Consider the following 26,250-nt stretch of genomic DNA (forward strand, 5'->3'; position numbering starts at 1 on the left):
AATCACAGGGTTACTTTGGTGCAAAGGTAATATTTTGCTTTTAAAAAAGACTTTATGCAACACTGATCTGATGAGCCCCACCTGGGGCACCCTCCTGCAGCAGACCATAGCACAATAGTCAGGCCTGTCTCAGTTTCTCCATGAAATCCACCCACACAAAGGAATATTATATCTCAGTGCAAATTCAAACCCCATACTCGTATGAAATGTCACAGTTCACATATCGCTCATAGTAAAAACAGCTCCTCTCAAATCCCCAGAGACAGACAAGACTGCAACACAGTAGCTCTTCAAACCCTTTCAAAGGTCACCATTCCCAGGTCACCCACCCCTCAAAGTTCCTTTAGCCCCACTCTCCAGGCTGCCTGAGAGCTCCAAAACTCATTCCTCTCCTGCAAGTCTTCTTTCATTGCCCCAACTCAGGTTTCCTGCCACAGAACTCCCTACAGTACTGCACTCAAGACAGGCCTTCAGACCTGAGTGCTCCCCCTGCTCAGGCAACATCCCTCCAGACTTGCTCCTTGTTCTGGGCTTGGCTTCCTGCAACAAGAGAATGGCGTCCCTAGCCTCTGTCAGAGGCTGGAGATGGATGGCAGGAGAGAGATCACTTGATCATTGCCTGTTAGGTCCACTCCCTCTGGGGCACCTGGTATTGGCCACTGTCGGTAGACAGGATTCTGGGCTAGATGGACCTTTGGTCTGACCCGGTACGGCCGTTATGTTCCCATAGTGTTCCATTCACCAAGGTGTCCCTGCCTGCAAGTCCTACCCCTGCTTCTGGAATCTACCCTTGAGCATCAACCCTCTTGTCTTGGAATCAGCTTCTCCTAACTAGGCTGGTTCTTCCCCTCCTTTCTGGGGGCCTCTACACAAGCTCTCCTCTAACTCAGCAGGGGTTCCCCAGCTCTGGCCAGTCCCCACTATTGACTTTTTGCTTTTCCCAATGGCTCTCTGTACCAGCACTCTCCCCTCTGCTGCTTCTCCTCAGGCAGCTGTGGCCACAACCAATGCTATGGAGATTTAAAAATAAAATTTTTAAAATAAAGTAGTTTTAATTCCTCTGTTAGGAAATCTAAGATTATTTCACTTTGCCAGTTTTGTTCTTCCTCCACTCCATGTTTGGCAGATACTTATTTTGAGCCCTGTGGATCTCCCTACAATGCAATAAGACACCATGCGAGGGTTCCGGTTCCAGACCCAGGCTCCAGCGCAGGCCCAGACATCTACACTGCAATTTTATAGCCCTGCAGCAGCCTGAGCCCAAGTCAGCTGACATGGGCCAGCCACGGATGTTTTATTGCAGTGTACATATCTCATGCTTTTAGAATATACAGGATATAACTACAGAAGTACACAAACAAGGAAATCATCAGCAGGACCCATCTCAGCTCTGGGAAGCACTCTTGCTGTTCTTCATCTATTTTTAGTATCATATTGAATGAGATTCAGTTGCTAAGAACACTAGTACCCCGATGATTGGGAAGAGATCCCATCACTAACACTTAAAGTTCTCTCCACTTCCTTCTACTTTACTGGCACTCACAGAAATCATTTTGACTTTAATAGATACCAAACGCTGTACTAGCTCTAAATCTTATTCTTTAATCCAACAGGATTGCTGGAGGTATTTGCTTAGTATCATCCAACCAGTCACATTTTTTGGACTGCAGGTAGAGTCCCAAGAATCACAAGGCCATTTAGCACTCTGTTCTCTCATGTTAACAACCTAATGTGTTAGAAGGTCAACTAGCTTTAAATGCATTAGCCACACAACAAAGCAAAGTTTAATAGAAGTCATTCATTTGCACAATTTACAGTTTAAGAGTGATGTGCATTTAATAAGCATCACATCCAGTTAAATTTGATTCCCCCCCTTATTCTAATTTCCCCTCATGTAGCCAGATTTACATTAGTTCAATTTAAAGATTTCTGAAATAACGAGGAAATAAAATATTTCTGAACATCAAGACTGAGCAACAATACAAAGCAAATAGCTCATCACTATTAACAAATCATGGTGCAAGTTTTCAGATCTTTTATGTCTCAACCTTGTAAGTTATCTCATAACTTGGCTCATTATCTAGGCTAAAAAAAAATTACAACACAATTCATTTTAAGTCTACAGGCAGTGCCTTTTTCCAGTAATTGTCCCCACTCTAGCACTTCCTTTTTCCTCCTAAATATGATATTTGTTAAAGTGTCTCATTCACTAAGTTACTAGTATTTCCCTTCTTTTGTATGTTGTACCCTCATGCCTTCCAGAAAAGGAAAAAAAAGAAAAAAGGTGTACATTCCATAGAATATGGAAAGCATTTAGACTATTCCTGTGTTTCTTGGCTGGTGTGTTGTGATCCTCCACCTCTTCTCCAGAAAGGGGACAGGGGAGATCACAAAAGACAGTCAGAGGGTTGTGAAGCATTGAAATTTTTATTACAACTCTCAAGCAATGAAAACAAGATTTCCAGAATAATTTCAGGGCAGCGAACCAAAAATCTTCTGTGTTTGTGAGGTCAAATGCAGTAATAGTTGTACAGTAACTCCTCACTTAATGTTGTAGTTATGTTCCTGAAAAATGCAACTTTAAGTAAAACAATGTTAAACTAATCCAATTTTCCCCATAAGATTTAATGAAAATGCGTGGGGTTAGGTTCCAAGGAAATTTTTTGGGGGCAGACAAAAGGCATTATATATTGTACAGTACTGTACTGTGGTGGGGAGGTGCCCCGGCTTACCCCTGGGGCTCAGGGCTGGGGGGTGCAGGGTCTGGGAGGGAGTTAGGGTGCGGGAAGACACTCAGGGTGGGGGTGCGGGAGGAGGCTCAGGGGTGGGGCAGGCAGGAAGTGCAGAGCAGGGCCGCCCAGAGGATTTGGGAGCCTGGGGTCTTCGGCGGCAGGGGGCCCCCGCTGCCAAATTGCCACCGAAGATCTGGCAGTTCGGTGGCGGAGGGGTCCTTCCGCCCCGGGACCTGCCGCCAAAGACCCGGAGCGGAAGACACTCCGGGGGTCCGGGCCCCAGAGTGAGTGAAGGACCCCACTCCAGGGGCCCCGAAGAACTCTCGTGGGGGCCCCTGTGGGGCCTGGGGCAAACTGCCCCATTTGTCCCCCCCTCTGGGCGGCCCTGGTGCAGAGCACTTACCTGGGGCAGCTCCTGTTTGGTGCAGAAGGTGTGCAAGTGGCACAGTACCGCCCCATGGCCGCGATTCTGGGAGCTGCCCCCTACTCCTCCCCAGCAGGCAGGGCCACCCGGAACACAGGGGCTTTAGGGGCTGCAGGGCCCTGGGCTAAGGGGGCCCCGGCCTGCAGCTCTAAAGCCCCTTTTGGAATGCGGCCCTGCAAGCATGGGTTGGAGGACTCAGGAGGAACATGGGCAGCCACGCAGCCAGCGGCTGGAGAGAAGTGCCTAAAGCCCCTGCATTCCGTGTGTGTGTGTGTGTGGGGGGAATAGGACGCGACAGCTTCCCCGCTCGCTCGCTCCCTCCCAGAAAGTCCTAAGCACCGCCAAAAAGTGCTGGGAGGGAGGAAGGGAGGGGGAGGAGATGGAGAAGAGGAACTTGTGCAATGCTCCCTTGTGTAAAAAGTCAGCCAAGCGACGTTATAAGGGAGCATTGCACAACTTTAAACGAGAATGTTCCCTAATGGAGCAGCGACATAACTTCAAAACAACATTAAGCAGGAGGACGGTAAGTGAGGAGATACTGTATTACATAGGCTTGTTACTGATCTTTTTTTACCAGGGGGGTGGGTCCACAAAATTTTTTTGTCTGAATAAAAAAAAAAAAGCCACCAGCCAGAGAAGTTGAAAAATACTGGACTATACAAAAGTCTGATGTAGTGCAATAGTCGATACCTTTGATCACTGAATACTCCTGTCTCCCCACAAGAAGCTTGTGGGGTGAATAAAAACCACACTGAAATAGTTTATATCCTTCCTTTCAGAGCAGACTCAGAGGGCAACCATTCCTCCACTGCCAAACCCTCATCTGCAGAGTCCCACAAGGGTCAGTCCTGCCCCTCATATTAATCAACATCTCTAAGAAGCTGCTGGGAGGCCTGATGAAGCAACCCAGGCTGAAGTGCCAGCACCGCATGTATGTAGAGCTGGGCATCATCTAACAAACAGCCACCACACAGCTACTGCAAGCTGCCAAAAGCAGCACTTGGATAAAGAGCAGTTGGCTAAAGCTTTACCCCAACAAGACAGAGAATGTGGTTATGAAATGGGAAATGCTTCACAGAACTTGCTTCTTCTAGAACATCCCCCATTGTAAAGGGCATCTCTACTGAGATTAATACGTCAGTCTGAAGTCCTGAGGTCTTTTTAGACTCCACTGTGCAACTGGATGCCCAGTCATGGCTGTGACAAATACCTACTTCTATATGCAAGTGATCACCCAATTATTTCAGAAAAGTTACCAAAGAGCCCTTATTATTAGTGAACAGCTCCTGTGCACCAGAAATACTGGGATATCAAGTAGGGAACTCAAGTAAAAATAGGGACATAGTATTCCAGCAATGGTGTCTGTTGCCCTAAACACAGATAATACCATGTCCAGCTTTCAAGATATGAAATTGGAAAGGGTTCAGCAGAGAGCCAGAAGAATATTCAAGGTCTGAAAAACGTGCCTTACAGCACAAGATTAAAGAAGCTTAGTTTATCCAAGAGAAGATAAAGATAAGACTGGATCGTGGTTTGTAAATACCTGCATGGGAAGAAGATTTTCCGATAGCTCTTTGAATTTAGTATACAAAGGCATAACAAGATCCAAGGTTGGAAGTTAAAGCTAGACAAATTCAGACTAGAAATAAATCAGAACTTTAAGATGAGGGTAATTAACAAGCAGAACAGATTACTTAAGCATTTAGTTCTCCATCACTTGGAGTCTTTACATTAAAAGTTGGTGTATACCTAAAAAATATGCTTAGTTAAACCAGACATCATGGATTTGACTCAAGAATCATTGGTTGAAGTTCTACTACTTATGTTCTTCTGAAGGTCGGAACAGATCATAATAGACCCTTCTGGCCTTAAAGTCTATAAATCCAGTCAGTGTTTTCTATGTGATCTTGCCATTAGACTAATGGCAGATGTTACTTCTGACAATATAAGGCAAGAAATTCTTAGTGTGATAATTCAGTGGACTGTGTCCCTTTGGACATTAATTTTATGTCTAGACAGAGAAAAATTCTAAGGAGCACAAAACTGCTGAACTATGGTAATGATAGTAAATAGGTGTATGTGGCCCTGTCCCTTAATCAAGGGAAAGAAAAGAGTAGTTTTTCCAGAGAATAGGTTTAAGGATATCATGTGTTGCAGAATAAAATGTTTGTGTTGAATTATTGCATTAAATCTTGTCAGATGACTATACAAATAACTAACCTGACTTACCCTTTGTTTAATCTGGTGCGTTTACCAGAAGAAGTGAATAAGATTAAAAAAAAAAAAAAAAAACTCTCAAAAGAAACTCATTCACTAGCTCATTCGTTTCTTGTGAAATTCTGTGCAAGCACCAGTGAAGAACACGAGTATGCACAATCACACTTGACTGAAAACAGGGTAACACCAAACTGTCGGCGGCTGACAGGAGCATCTACAGGTATGAGATATTTCCAAAGAAACAAAGGCAGGAAGTAAGAGACAAACATGATCTAATCGTTTCAGCAACAAAGTGGGACTCCTGAGCTGTAATCTCAGCTCTGACAGTGACTGTGTGTGGCCTCAGTCACGTCATAACTATTCTGTGCCTCAGTTTTCACAACTGTAAGAGAGAGGATGGCTATCCCCAAAGGAATGTAGGGATTTAATATACTGATGTTTGCACAGAGGTTTGAAGATAAAAAATGATGAGTGGTACTATCATAAATTTGAAATTAGGTGATTTAGAAGAGCTGGCTCAGGCCTACTAAATCTTTTATATGAAAGAGTGCATGGAAGAAACATATGTGCTTTTTTAAAACCCCTTCATTAGCTGAAAGGAGAATAAGCCTATTTATGTTATACGCACAGCAGACTCCTGCTGCAGGATAATATGAAGTATCAGCACCAGAACCTCTCCCCCCGTCTGTCTCATATCCAAACGAACAAAGCAACTGTGTGGGGGTGGGGGGGAAGAGGGGAGAACAAAAAACAAACAAAGATACCATTCTGCACCCTTCCTGGCTTCTCTTATCAACTTCCTGAACACATTGCAAAGATGAGATGAACAGTTCCTATTCTTCCAGCTGTATCTTCTTGTAGTATGTTCAGCTTTTTACTTGTCCAAGCTGAGCCAGCTTTTTGCCTCTGGGAAAACCCCATGACCGGGGTATAAGAGCCCTCCCATGATTGGCTAGAAGACCATTTATTACTGTACAGTCGGTTTCTGTCCCAAATGCATTAAAAAAAAAAAGCAACAGAGGGTCCTGTGGCACCTTTAAGACTAACAGATGTATTGGAAAGCATAAGCTTTCGTGGGTGAATGCCCACTTCGTCAGACGCATAGCATTGAAAAGCACCTTTGATAACTGTGCCTGGACTTACAAAAGGGTGAGGTACTCAAAGGGATGAATTTCCAGATCACCACCACTGGGCCTCTCTCAGAATCCACTTGCCAGCCCCTAATGAGCCAAAGAGCCCCCTCATCAGCACTGGGGACGGCCTGCTTCTTTGTCCCCTGAAGAGCCTTCCTAAACTGCTGCTCCAACCCCTGAAGCGTTGTGAGGAGCAGAATAGATGTAAAACAGGTTTCTTCCAGCTGAATACTGAACTAATATCCCAATATGATTATCAGTGGGCATCATATTGCTGAAGGCATGATATTATGTGTAATCTGCAAAATTAGGGAATATGCTCACTCAGATTCATGAAATAGCCAATGTCACTTTTCATGACAGAAGGGGTGTTAAACCCTGGGGTACTAGACTTTCACAGCCCCATGTAAATACATTACACCTTCCTAAGTTTCCCTTGCAAATTCTACTTGGTAGATTATTCATTTGGCTATACTGTTGCTGTGTGCTATTAAACAGTAATTGTGTTCCATCCCAGATGAGGCTACAGCAGATGGGTGAAGTGATCCAGTATTCTTTATGTACCTCTCAGACAATGCTACAAGGCTCAGATAACTAAAAGTTTATAAAGCACCTCAAGACATTTGGATAAGAACTAGGGAAGAGTTGTTAAATAATCTATGTAGCTTACTGGGGGTTGCTGCCTTGTCAGTTTGATGACGGGGAGGCAGGACCTACCAGTTTTACATTCTAAACCACTAAAAACAGAAATTTTATTTCTTTTAAACTACCGGATAGCATTTCTTAGGTACTGTGAGTTCACACAGAAAGCAGATAACAGGATCTCTCCCTTAAGGCCAGGAAGAAAAAAAATATCAAATTAGAGGTTTAAAACCCAACATAGAACAAGATTCATGCCATTTATCATATATTCTAGATCTGCACAAAGGTTTGATAAACAAACAATAGAAGCATGGTTTGCCTATGCTGCAAAGGCAATGAGTAGCATAAGGGTTCCACGTCCCTAAGAACCTTTCTTTCAGCCATCATCTAGTCTAGAGACTTTCACAAACTCTTTCTGCAGAGACGAGGGGCTCTATAAGGATACAGAAACAAACTGCTCTTCTAAAAGCATCTTGAAGAGAGCAGCTGACATTCTTCAGTGTGAAGTGCCAATGGTTAGGAACCATTAGGAAAGGGATAAATAAGACAGAAAATACTATAATGCCTCTATATAAATCCATGGTACGCCCACATCTTGAATACTGCATGCAGATCTGGTCACCCCCATCTCAAAAAAAAGATATATTAGAACTGGAAAAGGTACAGAGAAGGGGAACAAAATGATTAGGGGATGGAACAGCTTCCATATGAGGCGAGATTAAAAAGATTAGGACTTTTCAGCTTGGAAAAGAGATGACTAAGGGGGACATGATAGCAGTCTATAAAATCTTGACTGGTGTGGACAAAGGGAATAAGGAAATGTATTTACTCCTCCACATAACACAAGAACTAAGACACCCAATGAAATTAATAGGCAGCAGGTTTTAAACAAACAAAAGGCAGTCCTTCTTCACACAACGCACAATTAACTGGTGGAACTCTTTTGTCAAGGGATGCTGTGAAGGCCAAAACTGTAACAGTGATCAAAAACAAAACAAAAAAAACCCTACAAGTTTATGCAGGATAGGTCCACCAATGATTGTTAGTCAGGATTGTCAGGGATGCAGTAACATGCTCTAAGTGTCCCTAGTCTCTGTTTACCAGAAGCTGGGAGTGACAACAAGGCATGGATCAGTTGATGATTACCTGTTCCGTTCATTCCCTCTGAAGCACCTGGCATTGGCCACGGTTGGAAGACAGGCTACTGGGCTAGATAGACCATTGGTCTGACCCAAAATGGCCATTCTTATGTTGTGGGCCATTCTTATTTCTAATGCTTAAACACTTACATTTTCCTTCTCTATCTAGGTACATATCTACCACCCAGCATCATTTCCTAGAGCTCAGTACTTCTCTCTTACACATGCTAAACAGCACTCACCGAATACATTATAAACACACATTTTAAACAAATTTATCAGGAGATAATAAGCACATGAGTGAACACACACAGCTAAGTCACCACAGTGATTTGAACTGGAGGTATCTCCAATTCTCCACTACCTTTGCTGCTAGTAATTGGTGAAGCCTTTTAGCACAGATGGCGCCTCCCCGGGAGAGGGCAGCACGGCACAGCTCCGCAGGATGGGGAGAGCCTCCAGGCCGGATCACTGGACAGGAACTCAGGACTCTGAAATCCATTCCCTGTAACTCACCGCCCCGTCCCGGCCTCACGCCTGGAGGCCGCACTAAGGCCAGACTCATGGGCAAAGGGAGCCAGCCCACGGCTCGGAGCGAGCCCACGCGTGGGGCAGCCCAGAGCGCTCTCCAGCCCAGCGCACCTGGCCCGGACTCTGCCCTGCTCCCACTTCCACCTAGAGCCGGCAACACGGGCCGCCGCCGCACCCGGAGATTTCCGCCTCCTCCCACCTGCAGCAGCAGCAGCAGCCGCCCTTCGGTCCGCGCCTCCCACAGCCGCCACCACCGCTCACGAGTCCAGAGCGCGAGCGGAACCGCCGCTTTAATGCCCCATCCCGGGTCTCCCCGCACCACCGACACCTGCCCGGCAGGCAGAGCCACCAACCCCACCGGAACCGGAAACCAGCGCCGCCCACCTGACAACACAGCGGGGGGAGAGCCACTTTCAACATGGCGGAGAGACAGGCACCTCGTCGGCCACACCCAGCATGGCGACTGGACTCATTCTTGCGAATCGCCGCCCAGCAGAGCGGAGAGAGCGCGAGCAATTGGCTAGAGCCGCGCGGCACTGAAATGACCAGTTCCCAGAATGCAAGGCGTTTGCAGGGCTCGCTGATTGGCTGCGGGAACGCACGCTCCTCTTGTCCTGCGCCGCGGTTCCCTTTCAGGTCGCGAGCGCGACTCGCCTCCGCTGTTTTCCTGTGGGAGCCGCGGCGGGCCCCGGGGAGGTGGTGGGGCCTGCTCGGTCCGGGCCGCGTGATGGGCGGCGGGGCTGCTGCGCTGTTGTGGAACCAGGAGGACGCGGCCTGTGAGTAGGGGGCTCTGTCGGGCTCCTCGCCTCGCGGCTGTGCGGCGGGCAGGGGCTCGAGGGGCTGGGATGGGCAATGGCTCAGGAGTGTGGCTCAGGGTTATGGAGATCCGGTAGGGCGCTGGGAATGTCGGGGCAGACAGGCATAGGAGGTGGTAGTGGGCTCCGTGACTGTGGGAAGGCGGGCGGGACGGCTCTTGCACCGTAGAGCGAGAGAGTGTGTTCTTCCTAACGCCGAGCCTCTTGATCTTTTGCCATTGGGTTGAGTAGAATTTATCTTGTTTTAAAGCAAACACCCATTTACAGGTCTTTAACTCCTCATTGAGAGCCATGCTGGGTGCTGAACTCTGCCAGTAGTATCCGCCCCGCTTTATGCCCATCCTCACTCAGTCTGTCACACAGGTATATTAAGTTAAAGTAGGCACATATCTGAAAACTGGTGTGAACTTGCATCTAAATATGTCCAGTGAGTGAGCTCGTTAGTGTGCAAATGTTAATTTGTTCTTGTAACATGCCAAAATATGACTAGTATGCATTTTGGAAGATTTTGCATTTTAAAGTAATCACTTACACTTATGAATATGTTAACCCACAAAATTTTCCTTTTTTAAAAATGTTACATGAACTCTTCTCGTCTGATTTCTGTTATGAACCCTTCAGCATATTTCTGAATTTCAACTTCAAAAACATATGAACTGTGGGTAAAAGTTTCAGAGTAGCAGCTGTGTAAGTCTGTATCCACAAAAAGAACAGGAGTACTTGTGGCACCTTAGAGACTAACAAATTTATTTGAGCATAAAGTTTCATGGGCTACAGCCCACTTCATCGGATGCATAGAATGGAACATATAGTAAGGAGATATATATACACATGCTGAGAACATGAAAAGGTGGGAGTTGCCCTACCAAACAATCCTTTTAAGTGTAGTTTTGAAAGAAATTATAACTGACCATTTATTCTCTGGCTAATTGGCTTCTTTTCTTTCATGAATTTTTTTTATTTCACGTGAGATACTGTTTCCTTCAGAGGAGGTCTAGGATTTGTGGTCTTCATGGACCAGATATGTTCTGAGGAATGGCTTGAAGGAGAAGGGGATTGAGGTATGATGTATGATGTTCGGAAGTGGATTCTGGGCTCCTGTTGGACCTTCCTGAAAATGTCTGTCATTCCTCCATTCACAGCTCCTTTGAGTCCCTCTTCTAAATACCAATACAGATAAATTCTTATGGTATGCCTGCACTGCAAAAAGAAAATAAATCCAAAATCCTGTGGCAGTGAGTCTTAAAGCCTGGGTCAACTGTCTCAGATGAGCTCTATGTGTCTAAGGCAGGGGTGGGCAAACTATGGCCCACAGGCTGGATGCGGCCCGCCAGCTGTTTTAATCCGGCCCTCGAGCTCCTGCTGGGGAGCAGGGCCTGGGTCTTACCCTGCTCTGGTGCTCCAGCTGGGGAGCAGGATCGGGGGCCGCTCCCCGCGGCTCCCGGAAGCAGCGTCATGGCCCCTCTCTGGCTCCTACGCGTAGCGGCAGCCAGGGAGCTCCGCTCTGCACACTGCCTCAAGCGCTGGCCCTGCAGCTCCCGTTGATCAGGAACTGCAGCCAATGGGAGCTGCAGGGGCAGTGTCTGCAGATGGGGCAGCGAGCAGAGCCGCCTGGCCGCACCTCCATGTAGGAGCCGGAGAAGGGACATGCCTCTGCTTCCGGGAGCCACTTGAGGTAAGGGCCGCCCAGAGCCTGCACCCCTGAGCCTCTCCATGCACCCCAACCCCCTGCCGCAGCCCTGATCCCCCTCCTGCACCCTGAAATCCTCATTTCTGGCCCCACCCCAGAGCCCTCACCACCTCCTGTATGCCAACCCCAATTTTGTGAGCATTCATGGCCCGATATACAATTTCTATTCCCAGATGTGGCCCTCGGGCCTAAAAATTTGCCCACCCCAGTCTAAGGCCTTGTCTACACTACAAAGTTTTGTCAGCAAAATTTATGCTGTTTTAATTAAAACTACTGTTGCATGTCTACACTGGCTCCTTGTCTCAGCAGAGTGCATCCACTCTAACAGCTCTTGCATCGACAGAGCAGTGCACTGTGGTAGCAATCCCATCTTCCAGGGCATCCTAGTAGATTGTCAGTGCTTTTTCAACTGAAGTGTGGGGTGGAGAAGGAGAGGAGAATGGTGTGTTGCAGCGTGGGAGACAGCAGGCTGACAGACCTATCCTGAGGCTTGGGGAGGGGGACACACACCCTCCCACATCAGCCCCCAACTCTACTCAGCACAGCAGTCTCTCCTGAAGCAGCCCGCTCTGCCTACCTGCCTCTGGTTCTGTGATTCCCACAGCCTCCTCAGCTGCCAGGAGTGGCATCCTGAGCAGCTCTGTGAGCTCTCCACTGTGAGGAATGTCAAAGTCTCACAACAGTCCCACGCCTCCCCTTCCTGCCTGCCTGCCACTGTGTTCCTAGTGCAGGTAAGAACAGGAGAATTCTACGTTAATGATTTGCTCTTTGTTCCCCAAATGGAAGCAGCATACTCATCTGTCAGATATTTCCTGGAGCTTTGAAAGGTGAGGAGTACATGCCTGCAGGGCAGCAGAGATCAAAGCAGTGAGCACAGCTGTCATAGCGGGCATTGTGGGATACTGGTGGAAGCCAGTTATGTCAACAAAACAAAGTGTCCACGCTGGTGCTTTGTTACTTTAACTTGGCCACAAAAAGGTTTGTGTCTCTTGATAGGTGGTTTTATTTTGTCATCAAAAGTAGCTTTTTAGCGGGTACACCTCCCCTGTTTTGTCCGCAAAAGGCAGCTTTTGCTGACAAAACTTTGTAGTGTAGACAAGGCCTAAAAGTAGCAGTGTAGACATTCTTGCTTGCACTGGAGCTTGGGCTCTGGGCTTTAGCCCCAGCAGGAACCCCTACACAGCTATGTTTAGCTCCATAATGCAAGCCCAAGTCAATTGACCTGGGCTCTGAGACTTGCTGCTGTGGGGATTTATTTATTTTTTTTTTGCTTGCACTGTAGATCCCTGTCCTGTAAACACTAAGGCATTTAAGTATCTTTATTATTGTAAGTGATTCATGTGGACCCACTTGCATGAATAAAGTTGTATATTTACTAGGGCTGTCGATTAATTGCAGTTAACTCACGCGATTAACTCAAAAATTAATCACTATTTAAAAAAATTAATCACAGTTTTAATTGCACTGTTAAACAGTAGAATACCAATGGAAATTTATTAAATATTTTTTGATGTTTTTCTACATTTTTAAATATATTGATTTCAATTAAACAGAGAATACAAATTGTACAGTGCTCACTTTATATTTATTACACATATATGAACTGTAAAAATAAACAAAAGAAATAGTATTTTTCAATTCGCCTCATACAAGTACTGTAGTGTGATCTCTTTTTATCGTGAAAGTGCAACTTACAAATGTAGATTTTTTTTTTTTTTTTTTTTTGTTACATAACTGAAGTCGAATACAAAATGATGTAGGCTCTGTCGGAGAATAACAGAGTTCTAACTTTTTGTTTGGGTACAGCAAATCAGATACTTTATTTTCTTTCTATCAATTGCATAGAGGGAAAGAGCTAAGCAGGTCTCTCAACAGGTAAACAATTTCAGCAAGCATTTATACCTTTTGTTACAGACAATAATGAGCAACAGCTGCATTTTGTTTATACATAGGTCATTCTGATATCTTGTTTTGCTCACTAATGTAGACTCTTAGTCTACATTCCATATTATCTACACATTATCTACACAAGGTCGCAACAACTTCTCACACAGTTCTTTCCCACTCGCCTCACGCATTCCTCGCTTCTACAAATCTCGCGTTATTAGGGTTACAGTTAGCCTAACTCTTGCTAACGAACTGTCATGCATTGCATCCCCTTCCTGTCAGTTCTTTCTCTGCTTCCACAGCTCTAAAGTTTTACAAGTCCACTCAGTCCTACTTCTTGTTCAGCCAATCGCTAAGACAAACAAGTTTGTTTACATTTACAGAAGATAATGCTTCCTACTTCTTATTTACATCATCTGAAAGTGAGAACAGGCATTTGCATGGCATTTTTGTAGCCAGCATTGCGAGGTATTTATGTGCCAGAAATTCTAAACATTCATATGCCCCTTCATGCTTCAGCCACCATTCCAGAGGACATGCTTCCATGCTGATGATGCTTGTTTAAAAAAAAATGCGATAATTACTTAGTGACTAAACTCCTTGGGGGAGAATTGTATGTCCTCTGCTCTGTTTTACCCGCATTCTGCCATATATTTCATGTTATAGCAGTCTCGGATGATGACACAGCACATGTTGTTCATTTTAAGAATACTTTCACTGCAGATTTGACAAAACACAAAGAAGATACCAATGTGAGATTTCTAAAGATAGCTACATCACTCAACCCAAGGTTCCAGAATCTGAAGTGCCTTCCAGAATCTGAGAGGGATGAGGTGTGGAGCATGCTTTCAAAAATCTTAAAAGAGCAACACTCCGATGCAGAAGCTAGAGAACCCGAACCACCAAAAAAGAAAATCAACTTTCTGTTGGTGACATCTGACTCAGATGATGAAAATGAATGTCCTTCGGTCCGTACTGCTTTGGATAGTTATCAAGCAGAACCCGTCATCAGCATGGATGCATGTCCTCTGGAATGGTGTTTGAAGCATGAAGGGACATAAGAATCTTTAGCGCATCTGGCACGTAAGTATCTTGCAACTCCAGCTACAAGGGTGCCAGGCGAACGCCTGTTCTCCTTTTCAGGTGACATTGTAAACAAGAAGAGGGCAGCATTATCTCCTGCTAATGTAAACAAACTTGTTTTAGTGATTGGCTGAACAAGAAGTAGGACTGAATGGACTTGTAGGCTCCAAAGTTTTACATTGTTTTGTTTTGGAATGCAGTTTTTTTAACAATTCTACATTTGTAAGTTCAACTTTCATGGTAAAGAGATTGCACTACAGTACTTTTATTAGGTGAATTGAAAAATACTATTTGTTTTTTACAGTGCCAATATTTGTAATTGAAAATAACTATAGCATGAGCACTGTACACTTCGTATTCTGTGTTGTAATTGAAATCAATATATTTGAAAATGTAGAAAACATCCAAAATATTTAAATAAATGGTATTCTGTTATTGTTTAACAGTGTGATTAATTGTGCGATTAATCACGATTAATATTTTTAATCACTTGACAGTCCTAATATTTACTTAAGTGTTTGTCATTTTGGGCCCGCAATTTGCTGTCACTGTTATATTTCATTTTAAACAACTTTGCTTTTAGTCTGGCTATTATTTACCCTTCTCTCCCCTCCTCCTCTTCCCCCTTCTTCCACCTCCTCCCCTCACCCGAACTTAGTGCTGCTGAAGGGATTGCTTCTGACTTGTCAGCCCTGGATATGGCATGACCTCTGTTTACATAACAGGTGCAGCATGGGCAGCACAGTGTAGTTCCCTGTATCACCAGGGATTCTAGTTTTCTGCTTTTAAAAAGCCCAAAATTCTCCAATTAAAAAAACAGAAGAATCAGTGTTTTTCCATGATTAAAATGAAACGCTGAAATTTAGTTTCCCTAGCCACAATATATATAGGCATCAATTGAACACAATGTTTTATTGATATAATTACAATTTTTAAGCAAGTTCGAAGCCTACCAGTGCCATCAGTCATTATTACAAAATAAAATTAACAGAATGAACCAGTCACAGCGCATTGTTTACTGTTGTCCATGGTCCTGCTGTTGCAGCCTCGTTTTCATTTCTTTGCATTCAGTTTATGTTTAGCGCTTTTCATGTGTTCTACAGTTGTCTGATTTTGAATGTAATCTACAGATGTGCTGCATACAGTACAAAACAGCACATTACCATCAATGTGAAATTTGTCCTTGCCAAATTCAGTCTTTAGGGGTGATTTTTCAAGTTTTTGGCATCTTTTCATAACTTTCACTACTCATGTCTGGAGGCTGACGTGAAATTTGAGATGCATTAAAACATGAATCCCTATATGCCATTGAGTAACCAGAAGCAATTTATTGGCGTATGGTTAGCTATGTAAATGTAAAGCACATTCAAAAATCAACCCCAGGAATGGGAGGTTGCATACATTGAATAAGCAAAACTGGTACTTTCAGTAAAATTTAGTTAATATGTTTTTTTTCCACAAAATCTAAAAACTTTTTTTTTAAAAACAGAAAAATGCAAATTCCTCTTTTTTCCATGGCAAATGGATTTCTAGGATGCCTGCACATCACAAATATGCCTCAACTCTGAACTGGAAGGATTATGAGAGGGTAACTCAGTTTTCATGGCCTCTCTGCTGGAACTGCTAACAAGGGTGAAAGACAACTTCTTTAAGCATTGCCACATGACTCCCCCTCTTCAATATAGACTAACTTCAAATGTTAGATTTCATTAATAAGAGGTGTTCCAGTCTCATACTTCCAGTTCAGAGGCCAAGAATGAATCAAACCAGTGGCTGGCTGTAAACTAATGGTATCTTAATATCTGAATCACTCCGAGCAAAATATTTTTCACTTTATAGTCCGTATTTCTCTTATGCGGCCACCAAACTATCTTAATTTATATCAGACTCCCATATCCAGCACTGAGAATAATACTTAGCGCTTATGTATTGCTTTTCATATTCAAAGTGCTGTACAAATGTTGATCTTAATTTATCTGCTTTATAGAAATGTTGTAATCTCCATTTAACAGATTGATAAATTTAGTCAATTTACCTTGATCTTATGTTTTATTAAAGTTTGTCTTTGCAAAATTGAATATTTGGGCCAAATTTAAATTCATAAAAGTCTCTTAGCATCAAGTAGTTGGAAGCTTCTATGATTAATTCTGCCACCAGGTGGTGATACAGGGTTTTACTTGTTTTTATAACCAGTTTTAGCAGGGCAACAGGAAAATTATAGAAGAAAATATTGTACATTGCAAGGAATTTCTCAATTTTATAGACATTTTCCCCCTCTTGTATGTTGTAACTGATTTTTTCCATTAAATTTTACTAATTTTTTTGCTCCAAATACAAGATCCCTCTTCACTAAACAGCTATTGCTAGGAACAGATCAGAAGAAATCCTGTTCAAAGGTTTTCTTGAAAACTGGTGTTGAAAAATGGTTTAACTTCTCACATAGATGAGAAACATTTTTCAGATGTAGTGGAAAGTGTGATAGACATGAGATGTCTATCATATTGCACCAGGCTTCTGTCACACTTTATCTTGCTTTTGTTTTCTTTTGATGTTGGAAAAGTCCATCCACTCTAGTTGTTAAGATGTTCTCAGTTTCAGCTGAGGGAAAGTCATAGGGACCCTTGCCAGTAACTAATGGATATTAACTTTTGTGTTGCAACTTCTGGGATCTTGAAGTGTATCTGTAATAAATAAGGGGAACCTTTGCCGAAGCACCCATAGCATGAAATGGCTACCTGGTCCTTTTCCTTGCAGTGGAATAGTGCGTCTAAATCCCAGTTCAACAAGGTACTTGAGCATGTGTTTAACTCTAACTTGAGTGCCTGGAAAAGCTGGTGTGGATGGATGCATGTTACACCATTTTGCCCATTATAATGCGGCCTTCATTTGTGACTGAAGGGATAATTGAAATCCTCACAATAAGGACTGGCAGACCTCTTTTCAGAAGCATCAAACTCCCCAATATTAGTTTTCACAGATGGTCACCTATTGAAAAACACATTATCAAATGCCAACATATAGCAAGTTGAGTGCATGCTGGCATAATCAGTCTAACTTATAGGTGAATATCAGTTATCTGATAAAACAATAGTTCTCCAAAACATCTTTCTTTTCAACTTTCTCTTACGGTACTTGTTGACTATCGGTCTCGTGCCGGTATTTAGCCTTAGATGGAGTTTACCACCAGCTTTGGGCTGCATTCCCAAGCAACCTGACTCCAAGAAGACCCGGTTCCGGCGCGCCGGGGGCCACTACCGGCCTCGAGGGTGTGAAACTGTTAAGAGGTGCCCATGGACGGTGTGAGGCCGGTAGCGGCCCCCGGTGCGCCGGGCCCGGGTCTTCTTGGAGTCGGGTTGCTTGGGAATGCAGCCCAAAGCCGGTGGTAAACTCCATCTAAGGCTAAATACCGGCACGAGACTGATAGTCAACAAGTACCGTAAGGGAAAGTTGAAAAGAACTACCAAAACAACTTGAGCATCTTGGTTTTTGGTGCTCATTGTTTCATGAGTTATACAGTTGTGATACGTGGAAAGTAATTAAAATGTTACATGTGTATATATACTAGAGGAAGGATGGGATGATCCAGTAATTAGGTTGCTAGCCTGGAACTTGGAATGCCTAGAACTCAGGATACCTGGATTTATTTCCCTGCTCCACAACAGGCTTCCTTTGTGACTTTGGGCAAATCACTTAATCTGTGTGTCTCAGTTCTTAAGTAGTAAAATGGGTATAATAATTCTTCCCTACAAGGGGTTGTGTAAGGATAAATATATTACAAAAAAAAAAAAAAAAAAATTGAGGCTTGGATGCTAGGGGTGAAATGTTTTAAAAGAATTTCTTTAACACTGAAGTTATTAAACTTTTACATCCACCCCTGACAAAAAATATTCACTTTTCTTTTGTCCATTACCTTTGCATCAGGGCTTCAAAAATCTAAATTTGTACTCTATTTCCACAGCAACCTGGGCAAAAGTGTATATTTAGAGGACACTTCTTTAAGGTTCAGTTAAAAAATGAATGCATAGCTTTTGTTGTCCAGTTGGAGGTTTCAGATTTTGAGTCCCTAGGAATTAAAAAAAAAATTTCTGAAAGTGAGCCTTGCTGTATACAGAAAAACTGCTCTATGCAGAGTTTCAGAGCTGAGTTGGTGAAGAGCACAATCTACAATACTTAAATAATTGGTATTATTAAACAGACATGCTGGTTAAAATATTGTTAGATAAGCAAGAAAATTTATGCTAGTAACAGTTTAGATGACAAACAGAAATCTTTGAAACACTAATTTACATTCTGTTATGCTATCTGTTTTCTTTTTGCATTTCAGACAGCTTGGAGAATGAAAATAAAATGATCAGTTTCAATTTTGTATAGCTGTTTTCACTTTTTGGTTTTCATTTGTTTGCGTATTCAAAGTGCTATACAAAACTCTGTAGTTCAGTGTTGATGCTGCATACTCTGCAGAGGAATATTTAAATACGAACAAACATCTTCCTTAAGTTAAAACAAACAAACAAAAAAAGCCTACCTCTATTAATATTAAGCATCATAAATTCTTAATTATAGGGACCTGAATTTTGGGTCTATGGTGCCCGGCAATGTCCCTTTTGCCATACTATTTTAGGTGGAAGTGTAAAATTTTTGAAGGCTGAGTGTTACTTCACAGAATCTTCTATGTGACACTGAGCAGCTGGGCAGAGTGACCTGAAATTGGATGATCAGCAATCTTTTAAACTAAATATGGTGCAGCAGAGCAGTAGTTCTTTGCAGTGCTTTATTAGAGCTCAGCCCTTTTCACAGTCTCTTGCTCAAATAGGCTGACAGTACTGCTAAGGTCAGCAGTGACCCCCACCCCCTTCCCTCCCTAAGACTTTTACCGAAGCCCTTTGTTGTGGATTACCTCTTTGTAATCCTGACCCTTCCCATTTCTTGTGGTACCTGCAAATACTACAGTTGCCTTAAAGATGGGAAGGCAATGGGACTCTAGCTGGACTACAGAACTTGTGTGATCAGTTGCTGGGGGAGAGTGGGGTCACTAATTTAGCAAAAGCACCCTGCGCCTTCCTACCATAAGCTGAGAACACCACCAAGGCAGTCTGCATTGCAGAGATGAAGTTTTAGGCCTCCAAGGTTTTTCAAGAGATGGAACATATGTTCTATCTGCTAGGACTGTAAAAGATGAATGTCCTTATGTGGGAGCTTGAACTAAAGATCTCTTTGAGGATTTCCAAGCAGCTGGTATGTTAGGCAGTCCTCACACTCCACTTCAGCTTTGGCTTTATATAGTCCGAATACTCAGCCATTGATCTGTAGCAAATTTAGCTTTGACATACATTTTTAACGTATGCTATCTGCCAAGGTTGGACATCTGAGCAGTAGTTATAGGCTAATGAATATTATGGCAGGAAGTAATTTAATGCCTTATATTTTCTATTTAGACAGTTTTTGTTTGCCAGAAATGTTTTCCAGACTCTTCATGTAAGAGATTTATTCCCTACAAGTTGCTTTAGTTGATTCAGTAAGTTTGTATTTCTCATACACACTCTCACTTTTTAAACTTGCAAGCCACAGGCACGTCAGAACCAGCTTATCACCATTAAGATGGCCCCAGATGATGGTAAAATGCATATTTTCCCTCTTTAAACCACAGTTTGGGAACATTATTTCCCTAAAATCCAAGTGTATGGAGCAAAGGAGCACTACCTCCTGCTATTGAAACAGCCAGCCTTCCCAGGTAGTACTCACAAAAATGTATCTCAGATTTCTTTTTGGTCATGGTTGATTGACTTTTATTTATATTATCATAACACATTTTCCACTCTTATAATCTTATATCTGAAGCCATTTGGTAGATTGCTGGTGTCCAAGGCAAAAATGATTGACTCTGGCTAAGCCTGGAGGTTATCTAGTATTGAAAATGTATCTGTTATCTTTTTCCCTTTTAAAAAAAAAAAAAATTAGCATACTTTCTATGTAAGTTCTGCTTGTGCCGGAGTAGTGAGCACCTGATTCTTTATTTTAACTGCTTTACAGCTGAGCTGACTTGGGTACAAAGAAGGTCAACTGTCTTGACTGAAGTTACACATGGAGTAAATGGCTTAGCTAAGATTTGTACCCAAGCTCTCCCTGGATCTCAACACTGTTATGTAACCAATAAGGCCAAGTTTGCGCTATGGCACTATATCTATGCGTCTGTGGCACCATAGTATAAGCGTGTCCTACGATGATGGAAGGGATTTTTCCCATTGCTGTAGGAACTCCACTTCCTCAAACGATGATAGCTAGGTCGATGGAAGCATTTTTTCGTTGACTCAGCTGTATCTATGCTAGGGGTTAAGTTGGCATAGCTATGGTGCTCAGGCATATGGGTTTGTCACATTCATGAGTGCCATAGCTATGTCACACTAACATTTAAGTGTAGACCAAGCCTAAGGAAACTATTGTAGATAATACTTTGAACTTATTGTACCTTTTGCACAACTTCAAAGCACTTTAGAAAGGTGAGTCTTGCAAAGGTTCTGCTGGAGGAGATGGTTGAAAATTAAGCAAGAGAAAGAAAGTGACTTTCCCCAGTTTGTACAGTGAGTCAGTGGCTGAGCTGGAAATAAAAGTTGGGCCTCCTGTCTCCTAGTCACCTACAATGTCTCCTAGACCCTGGAGCCTCTCTGAATGCTCCAGCTCCAAGAGTCTGTCTCTCTCTGCAAAGACAAAACTGTTTGTGCTTGCATAGCAACAGCCAATAGCAATTGAAATCAGTTAGTATTTTTAGTACTCTAATAAGCAATGCCCAGTTGATTGGGCAGTTAGAGGGAGCCTTAAACTCTTCCTGTAATCGTGTATAGTTACCATGATGTGTTTTAATTAGCCAAAGCAGGTGCAATTTTAGCTCTACTTGTTAAAAGTCATTTTAATGTTACACACTTACCTGGGGCCAATAGTCACATATACTCCACTGACCTCTTTGTCCCTATTAAGTCCCATGCCACCCTTTTGCACAAATGTCTGACAAATTCCATAATGCTCTGCTAATTTGAAGCAATATCCTAAACACATGTGGACATTAGTCTATTAAACTACAAAGTAGAACTGGTAAAGAATATTGTGACAGCAGAACAGATCCTTGCACAGAAGGAAGCCATCTGTAATCAGTATAAGGATTAGCACCTCCTGCTTTTCAATAATATCCTTATATTAATCACATTAACATAAGTTTCTTGAATTTTAAAGAGATGTTTGTATTTTTGTCACTTGGATCTTACAATGAATAATGCCTCATCAGTAGTAGAAAGTGTGCTGATCAGGCACTTCCATTCTGAGCTCCTGTTCTCATGTGCTTATTAACATGCCATAGAATTATGCTTCAGTCCAAAATTTTTCATGATTGTTCTCAGCCCAAATCTGAATTTCTTTTGAGAAGTGTGGTAACATTTTGTTTAGCTATTTTAGTTACTTACAAAATTTGAACAGTTTTTTTAAAAGTGTCTTCGAATAACCCCAAATACTTGGTTCTGAAAGTTCACTTTGAGCTCTAATGAAGGCAAGTGCATTTGGCATGCAAGCATCTAGTAGTCATATTCAGTTTGACTTTCCACTAAACTTTGCCATATGGAGATGCTAAACTCTAGACCTGATCATGCTTCAGTACATATTTCAACACCGAGTATCCCAGATATAAATATCTTTGTCATTAATCATTCAAATAAAGTGGTTATGTACCTGATAGTGTTTTCATATATGTGTTACATTTCCTTGTGAAGCAAATGTACATTTCAGTAAAGGCAAGAGTGGCACACCAGTAATGCACACTGACTAGCTGGTATACCTGGTACTCTTCATGATTGAGTTTCACATGTTTAAATACATGCATGGATGTATTTCAGTATGATCAGACCAAGTTTTTCTTTTTTAGAGGGAAAGTCATTTTACATTATGATGACTGAGGGTTGAAATGACCGATGGGGAGACAATTCTGAGTTTTGGTTACGCTGAATAGCTGTTAGTGACAATGACAGTTATATACTGAAAAATACTAAATTGGGAGGAATTTGTTAAGGAACCCTATTTTGAATTTCCTGTCATTTCATGAAATGCTGAATTAGAATGCAGTTATTGCTCAGGGCTGGTTCGGGCATATATGGGCTCCACCTGCAAAGCCATTTGATTGGGCCCCACAACTACAAAAGCCAAGATTCATTGTGCATCCTATCCCCACCAACTATGTGCCTGAAACTTCTAAGCCATACCAGATATGAGGGTTTAATGTTGTCATCGGGTAAGATTAAATAATAATTTCTGAACTGTACTGTGTATTTGTCGAGAGAGTTTGGGGAATAGTGGATGGAGATTCCTTGTTAAATTGGGGTCACTTATGACTATGAATTTTGCAACCTTGGCTAAACTAGCCCTTATAGAAATGCTGATCTGTAAAATAGCAACATTTCAAAGATGGCTGAATAATGTCTTGTTCGCAAGATTTATGTATGTCTGACAGCATTAGCACAACATTACATGATATATTTTCTTTCCCCTATTTCTCTTCACTTTAAGGTGAGGGATACTTTTTGCCAGTCATTGATCTAGAAATGGGCAATAATTATAGGTGTCTGTCTATTTTTTTTTTCCCCTGTTGCTTAGTGTTACTTAATGACTTGTGAGAAGAAGAGAACAATGTTTTATCCCATTACATAAATAAATCTATCACCATCTGTTATAACCTAGATTGTTATGAGCATGATATCTGATCGAATTAGTTATTAAAGACATTTTATTTTATCATGGAAGTTCATTTACTATATTTAAAAACACGTAGCATTTTTCTTCAATCTGTAGTTGCCTTTGTTTATGTACATTTAGCTCTTTAGGATAATTCCTTAAGTATCTCTCTTGTGACCATCCAGACTATGATAGACTTTCTTCTTTGCCAAGCTAATTGCATGACTGCTTTCAGTGCTTCAAACCCCGCTTGACAAGAATCTGATTTCTCAATCCTTTTTTTTTTTTTTTTTTTTTTTTTGTAGTCTTTAGATGACTACTTAAAATAACTTATGTGCCAGTTGAAAATGTAAGCCATACATAGATGTTAGAGGTGCTTTTTAAAAGGCGGGAGGAGACACAGGGACATTTCAGTATGGTCCTTGTAAGAAGGAGCTCTTATTTTTAATATCTTCAAGACAATTGGACTGATAAGAAACAGTGTCCAGGATCTCTTTTTCTATTTTCAGGTTTGGGGTAAGAACTGTCCAATGTAGTCATGGCTCGAGAACGAAAATGCATACTATGTCACATCGTGTACAGCTCAAAAAAGGTAAAAAATAAAATGAATTTGCAAGGCTAATATCTTTGTATGTGGCGATCTGCATGGGAGAAATATGTCCTTTCTTTTAAAAAAGAAACTGTAAAGATAACTTTTTGTATCAGAAACTGATAGAGATCTTCAGGTTTATTGAATGAAATAGAATTGTTTCAGTACTTCCTGATAGCCTCTTCCTCAGTGTGACCATGTACTGGATATACATTCTCATTAAGTATTAAAAATATCCATGGCTTTCAAGTTTTAATGTCATCTTTTGTATGATTATATTAAAAAGTGTATGAAAGTTGTAAGTCAAGCACTCAGAAGCCCCCTCAGCCTTAATTCTGTTCCCTTGTGCATTCAGAGTGTCTTATGACATAATCATATTTTGGTTTTTGTGATGGGTCCCTACATCTTTCAATATGTCAGAAGGACATTGTTTATCAATTGAGGCAGCTCATTTTCTCATCATCCTTGTTTAGTATTTGCTGTGGCTTGTTTACGGCATGTCTTCCAAACCCTGCACTGCAGATGGAATTTTTCTTTTCCTTAGACTTTCTTGTAGTGCTTATCAATGCAGTATCAGAGTATCTCACAAACAGTAATTACTTTTATTTTCATAACATTTTAGTGAGGACAAAGTGCTATTCCCATTTTATTAATGAGGATCTGAGAGCAGAGAGAGAAGGGTGGCCATTTTTCCAAGTGTGTCTGTTCTAGGCAGGAAAAGAAAATGGAGCGCCTAGTCCCATTCCTGTTCCTTAACATGAGTGTTCTTCCTCTTTTAGCAGACATCTGCCTCATTTGCAACGTTATACAATGACTGCAGTGAATGAGTCAAAACTGTTTTAAATCCAAAACCAATTCACTATGCATGTCTCAGTTCTGTCTAGAATGCGCACCGAATGAAACCGGTCCTGCAGAGCAAAGCAGTGTGTGTTGATGTAAAGTAACACTGTATCATAATGCATATACACTCACAAGCAGCCCTAATGTTGCAAATATTCTGATTTTTTGGGGGGATGTTAAAAAAAGCCAAACTAAAAAAACATTCCACAACATAAACAGTCTTAAAGAAATAATTGTTGTACAGTTATTTTCTAGCAAGGAGTGGAACACGTTGAAGTCAGAGCCCTTGCCTCATTCTATGTACGCTTTTCTATATCCACCTTCTAGAGCTCTGCCCTCCTTCTATATGAATCCCAAAGATCAATCCTATGGAAGGAAGCTTAGTGGGTAATTCCTCAGGGTGACACCACCTTCAAAAGTGATAGAAAAGACCTATTAGAGCAGAATATATCCTCATGCAGAGTAAAATGAATCATGAGTTATGCTTTTTTCTTTTTTTCTTTTGTAGGAGATGGATGAACACATGAGAAGCATGCTTCACCACAGAGAACTTGAAAATCTGAAAGGAAGGTATGCGAATGATCATGCAAACTGCCTTTCAGTGCAGTTTACATGTCACACTTTTTGGGAACTAAATAGCCTTATTTCCCATGCAAGCTAAATTCAATTTAAAGGGAGAAGATAGATTAAGAATTAACTATTTTTATAAAGCACATTTCTTTGTGCCTTTCTAATAGATACTAAAGATCTTAATAGCCATGAGGACATATCCCTATTAGGAGCATGGGATTTCTCCCTAAATCTGTACAGTTTGCTGCAACTATTAGCTTGGGCTGTAGTTTGGTTTTTTTCTACTTTCTTACAAAATATCTGTTGCTTTAGTTAGTTTAAATTCAAATGCCTAATATGCTGGTGGGCTAAATCATCTGGAAAATCCAAATCATAGGAATCATAAATAAAATCCTTTTTATTTAAAAAAAAAATTGTTGTGCAGGATGATTAAGACTTTGCAAGTTTAGAGATAGACATTCCAATTTGTACCCAACCCCACGTTTAGTCTGAAATGCACAGATATTTAGTACATAGAGGCTCCAACTCTGAATAGTGCCCCATTGTGATGGGAGCTGTATATGCGCATAATAAGAGACATTCCCTACCTGAAGAATTTACAATCTGATTAAATTAGAATGATGGACAGGAGGGGAAATGGGCATAGTTGAAATGACTTGCTCAAGGTTGCACAGCAGGTTAATTTCCGAGCTGGGAGTAGAACCTAGCTCTCCTAAGTCCCCACCCAGTGTCCTGTTTACTGTACCATACAGCCTCTGACCTTCAAATAAAGTATTTATACCATATGAATTTTTTTAAAAGTTTATATTGGGATTTCCTCTGAGACCTTTTCCACTACACCTTGTCCAGTTCTGGGAGAACACTTCAGCCAGTTCCCTGGGATTCAAAACACTCGGTTTGACTCTGGATTTCATCACTCACATTCCTCTATTTGACATATAGCAAAGCTACGCTGAGTTGATCGCAGGGGGTATAGGGTGTACCACACATCCAAAGTTACACAGAAAACCTCTTCCTTTGTATGCCTTTACACAATATGTTGCATTTGCTATACATGAAATCACAAATGTTTTGGATTGGCTTGCTTACTTTGCAGGAACCAATCGGTGTACATCATTCTCTAGCCATGTGCTGTCCACGTGGAAACTGATCTTTACATTCCAGGTTTATTTTGTCCATAGTCTCCATCAAGGTATTGCTGCTTATCTTAGTTAGCACAGACTTCCTGTCAAGCCCCTATTTACAACTT

At 41.9% G+C, this 26,250-nt stretch overlaps 2 protein-coding genes across 6 annotated transcripts in view; one reads left to right on the forward strand and one right to left on the reverse strand.

Moving 5' to 3' along the window:
- The window catches only part of SNAP23 (synaptosome associated protein 23), a 36,501-nt gene extending 27,314 nt beyond the window's left edge, over positions 1-9,187 (reverse strand). Inside the window, exon 1 of the mRNA XM_054027136.1 lies at positions 9,018-9,187. The gene's annotated coding sequence lies outside the window, so the exon portion shown is untranslated. The remainder of the gene's footprint in view (positions 1-9,017) is intronic.
- Positions 9,188-9,444: 257 nt separating this feature from the next.
- The window catches only part of ZNF106 (zinc finger protein 106), a 76,417-nt gene continuing 59,611 nt past the window's right edge, over positions 9,445-26,250 (forward strand). For 4 of the 5 annotated variants that reach the window (XM_054025679.1, XM_054025682.1, XM_054025681.1 and 1 more), the window contains exons 1-3: positions 9,445-9,594; positions 23,512-23,594; positions 24,940-25,001. In XM_054025679.1, coding sequence (XP_053881654.1) covers positions 23,541-23,594; positions 24,940-25,001 — 116 coding nt within the window. In that variant the 5' untranslated portion in view covers positions 9,445-9,594; positions 23,512-23,540. Of the gene's footprint in view, positions 9,595-10,672; positions 10,695-23,511; positions 23,595-24,939; positions 25,002-26,250 lie in introns of those variants that run through there. The other variant, XM_054025680.1, reaches the window with a different exon arrangement.

The sequence above is a fragment of the Malaclemys terrapin genome, chromosome 4 (assembly GCF_027887155.1).
Source record: "Malaclemys terrapin pileata isolate rMalTer1 chromosome 4, rMalTer1.hap1, whole genome shotgun sequence".
NCBI classification, from domain to species: domain Eukaryota; kingdom Metazoa; phylum Chordata; order Testudines; family Emydidae; genus Malaclemys; species Malaclemys terrapin.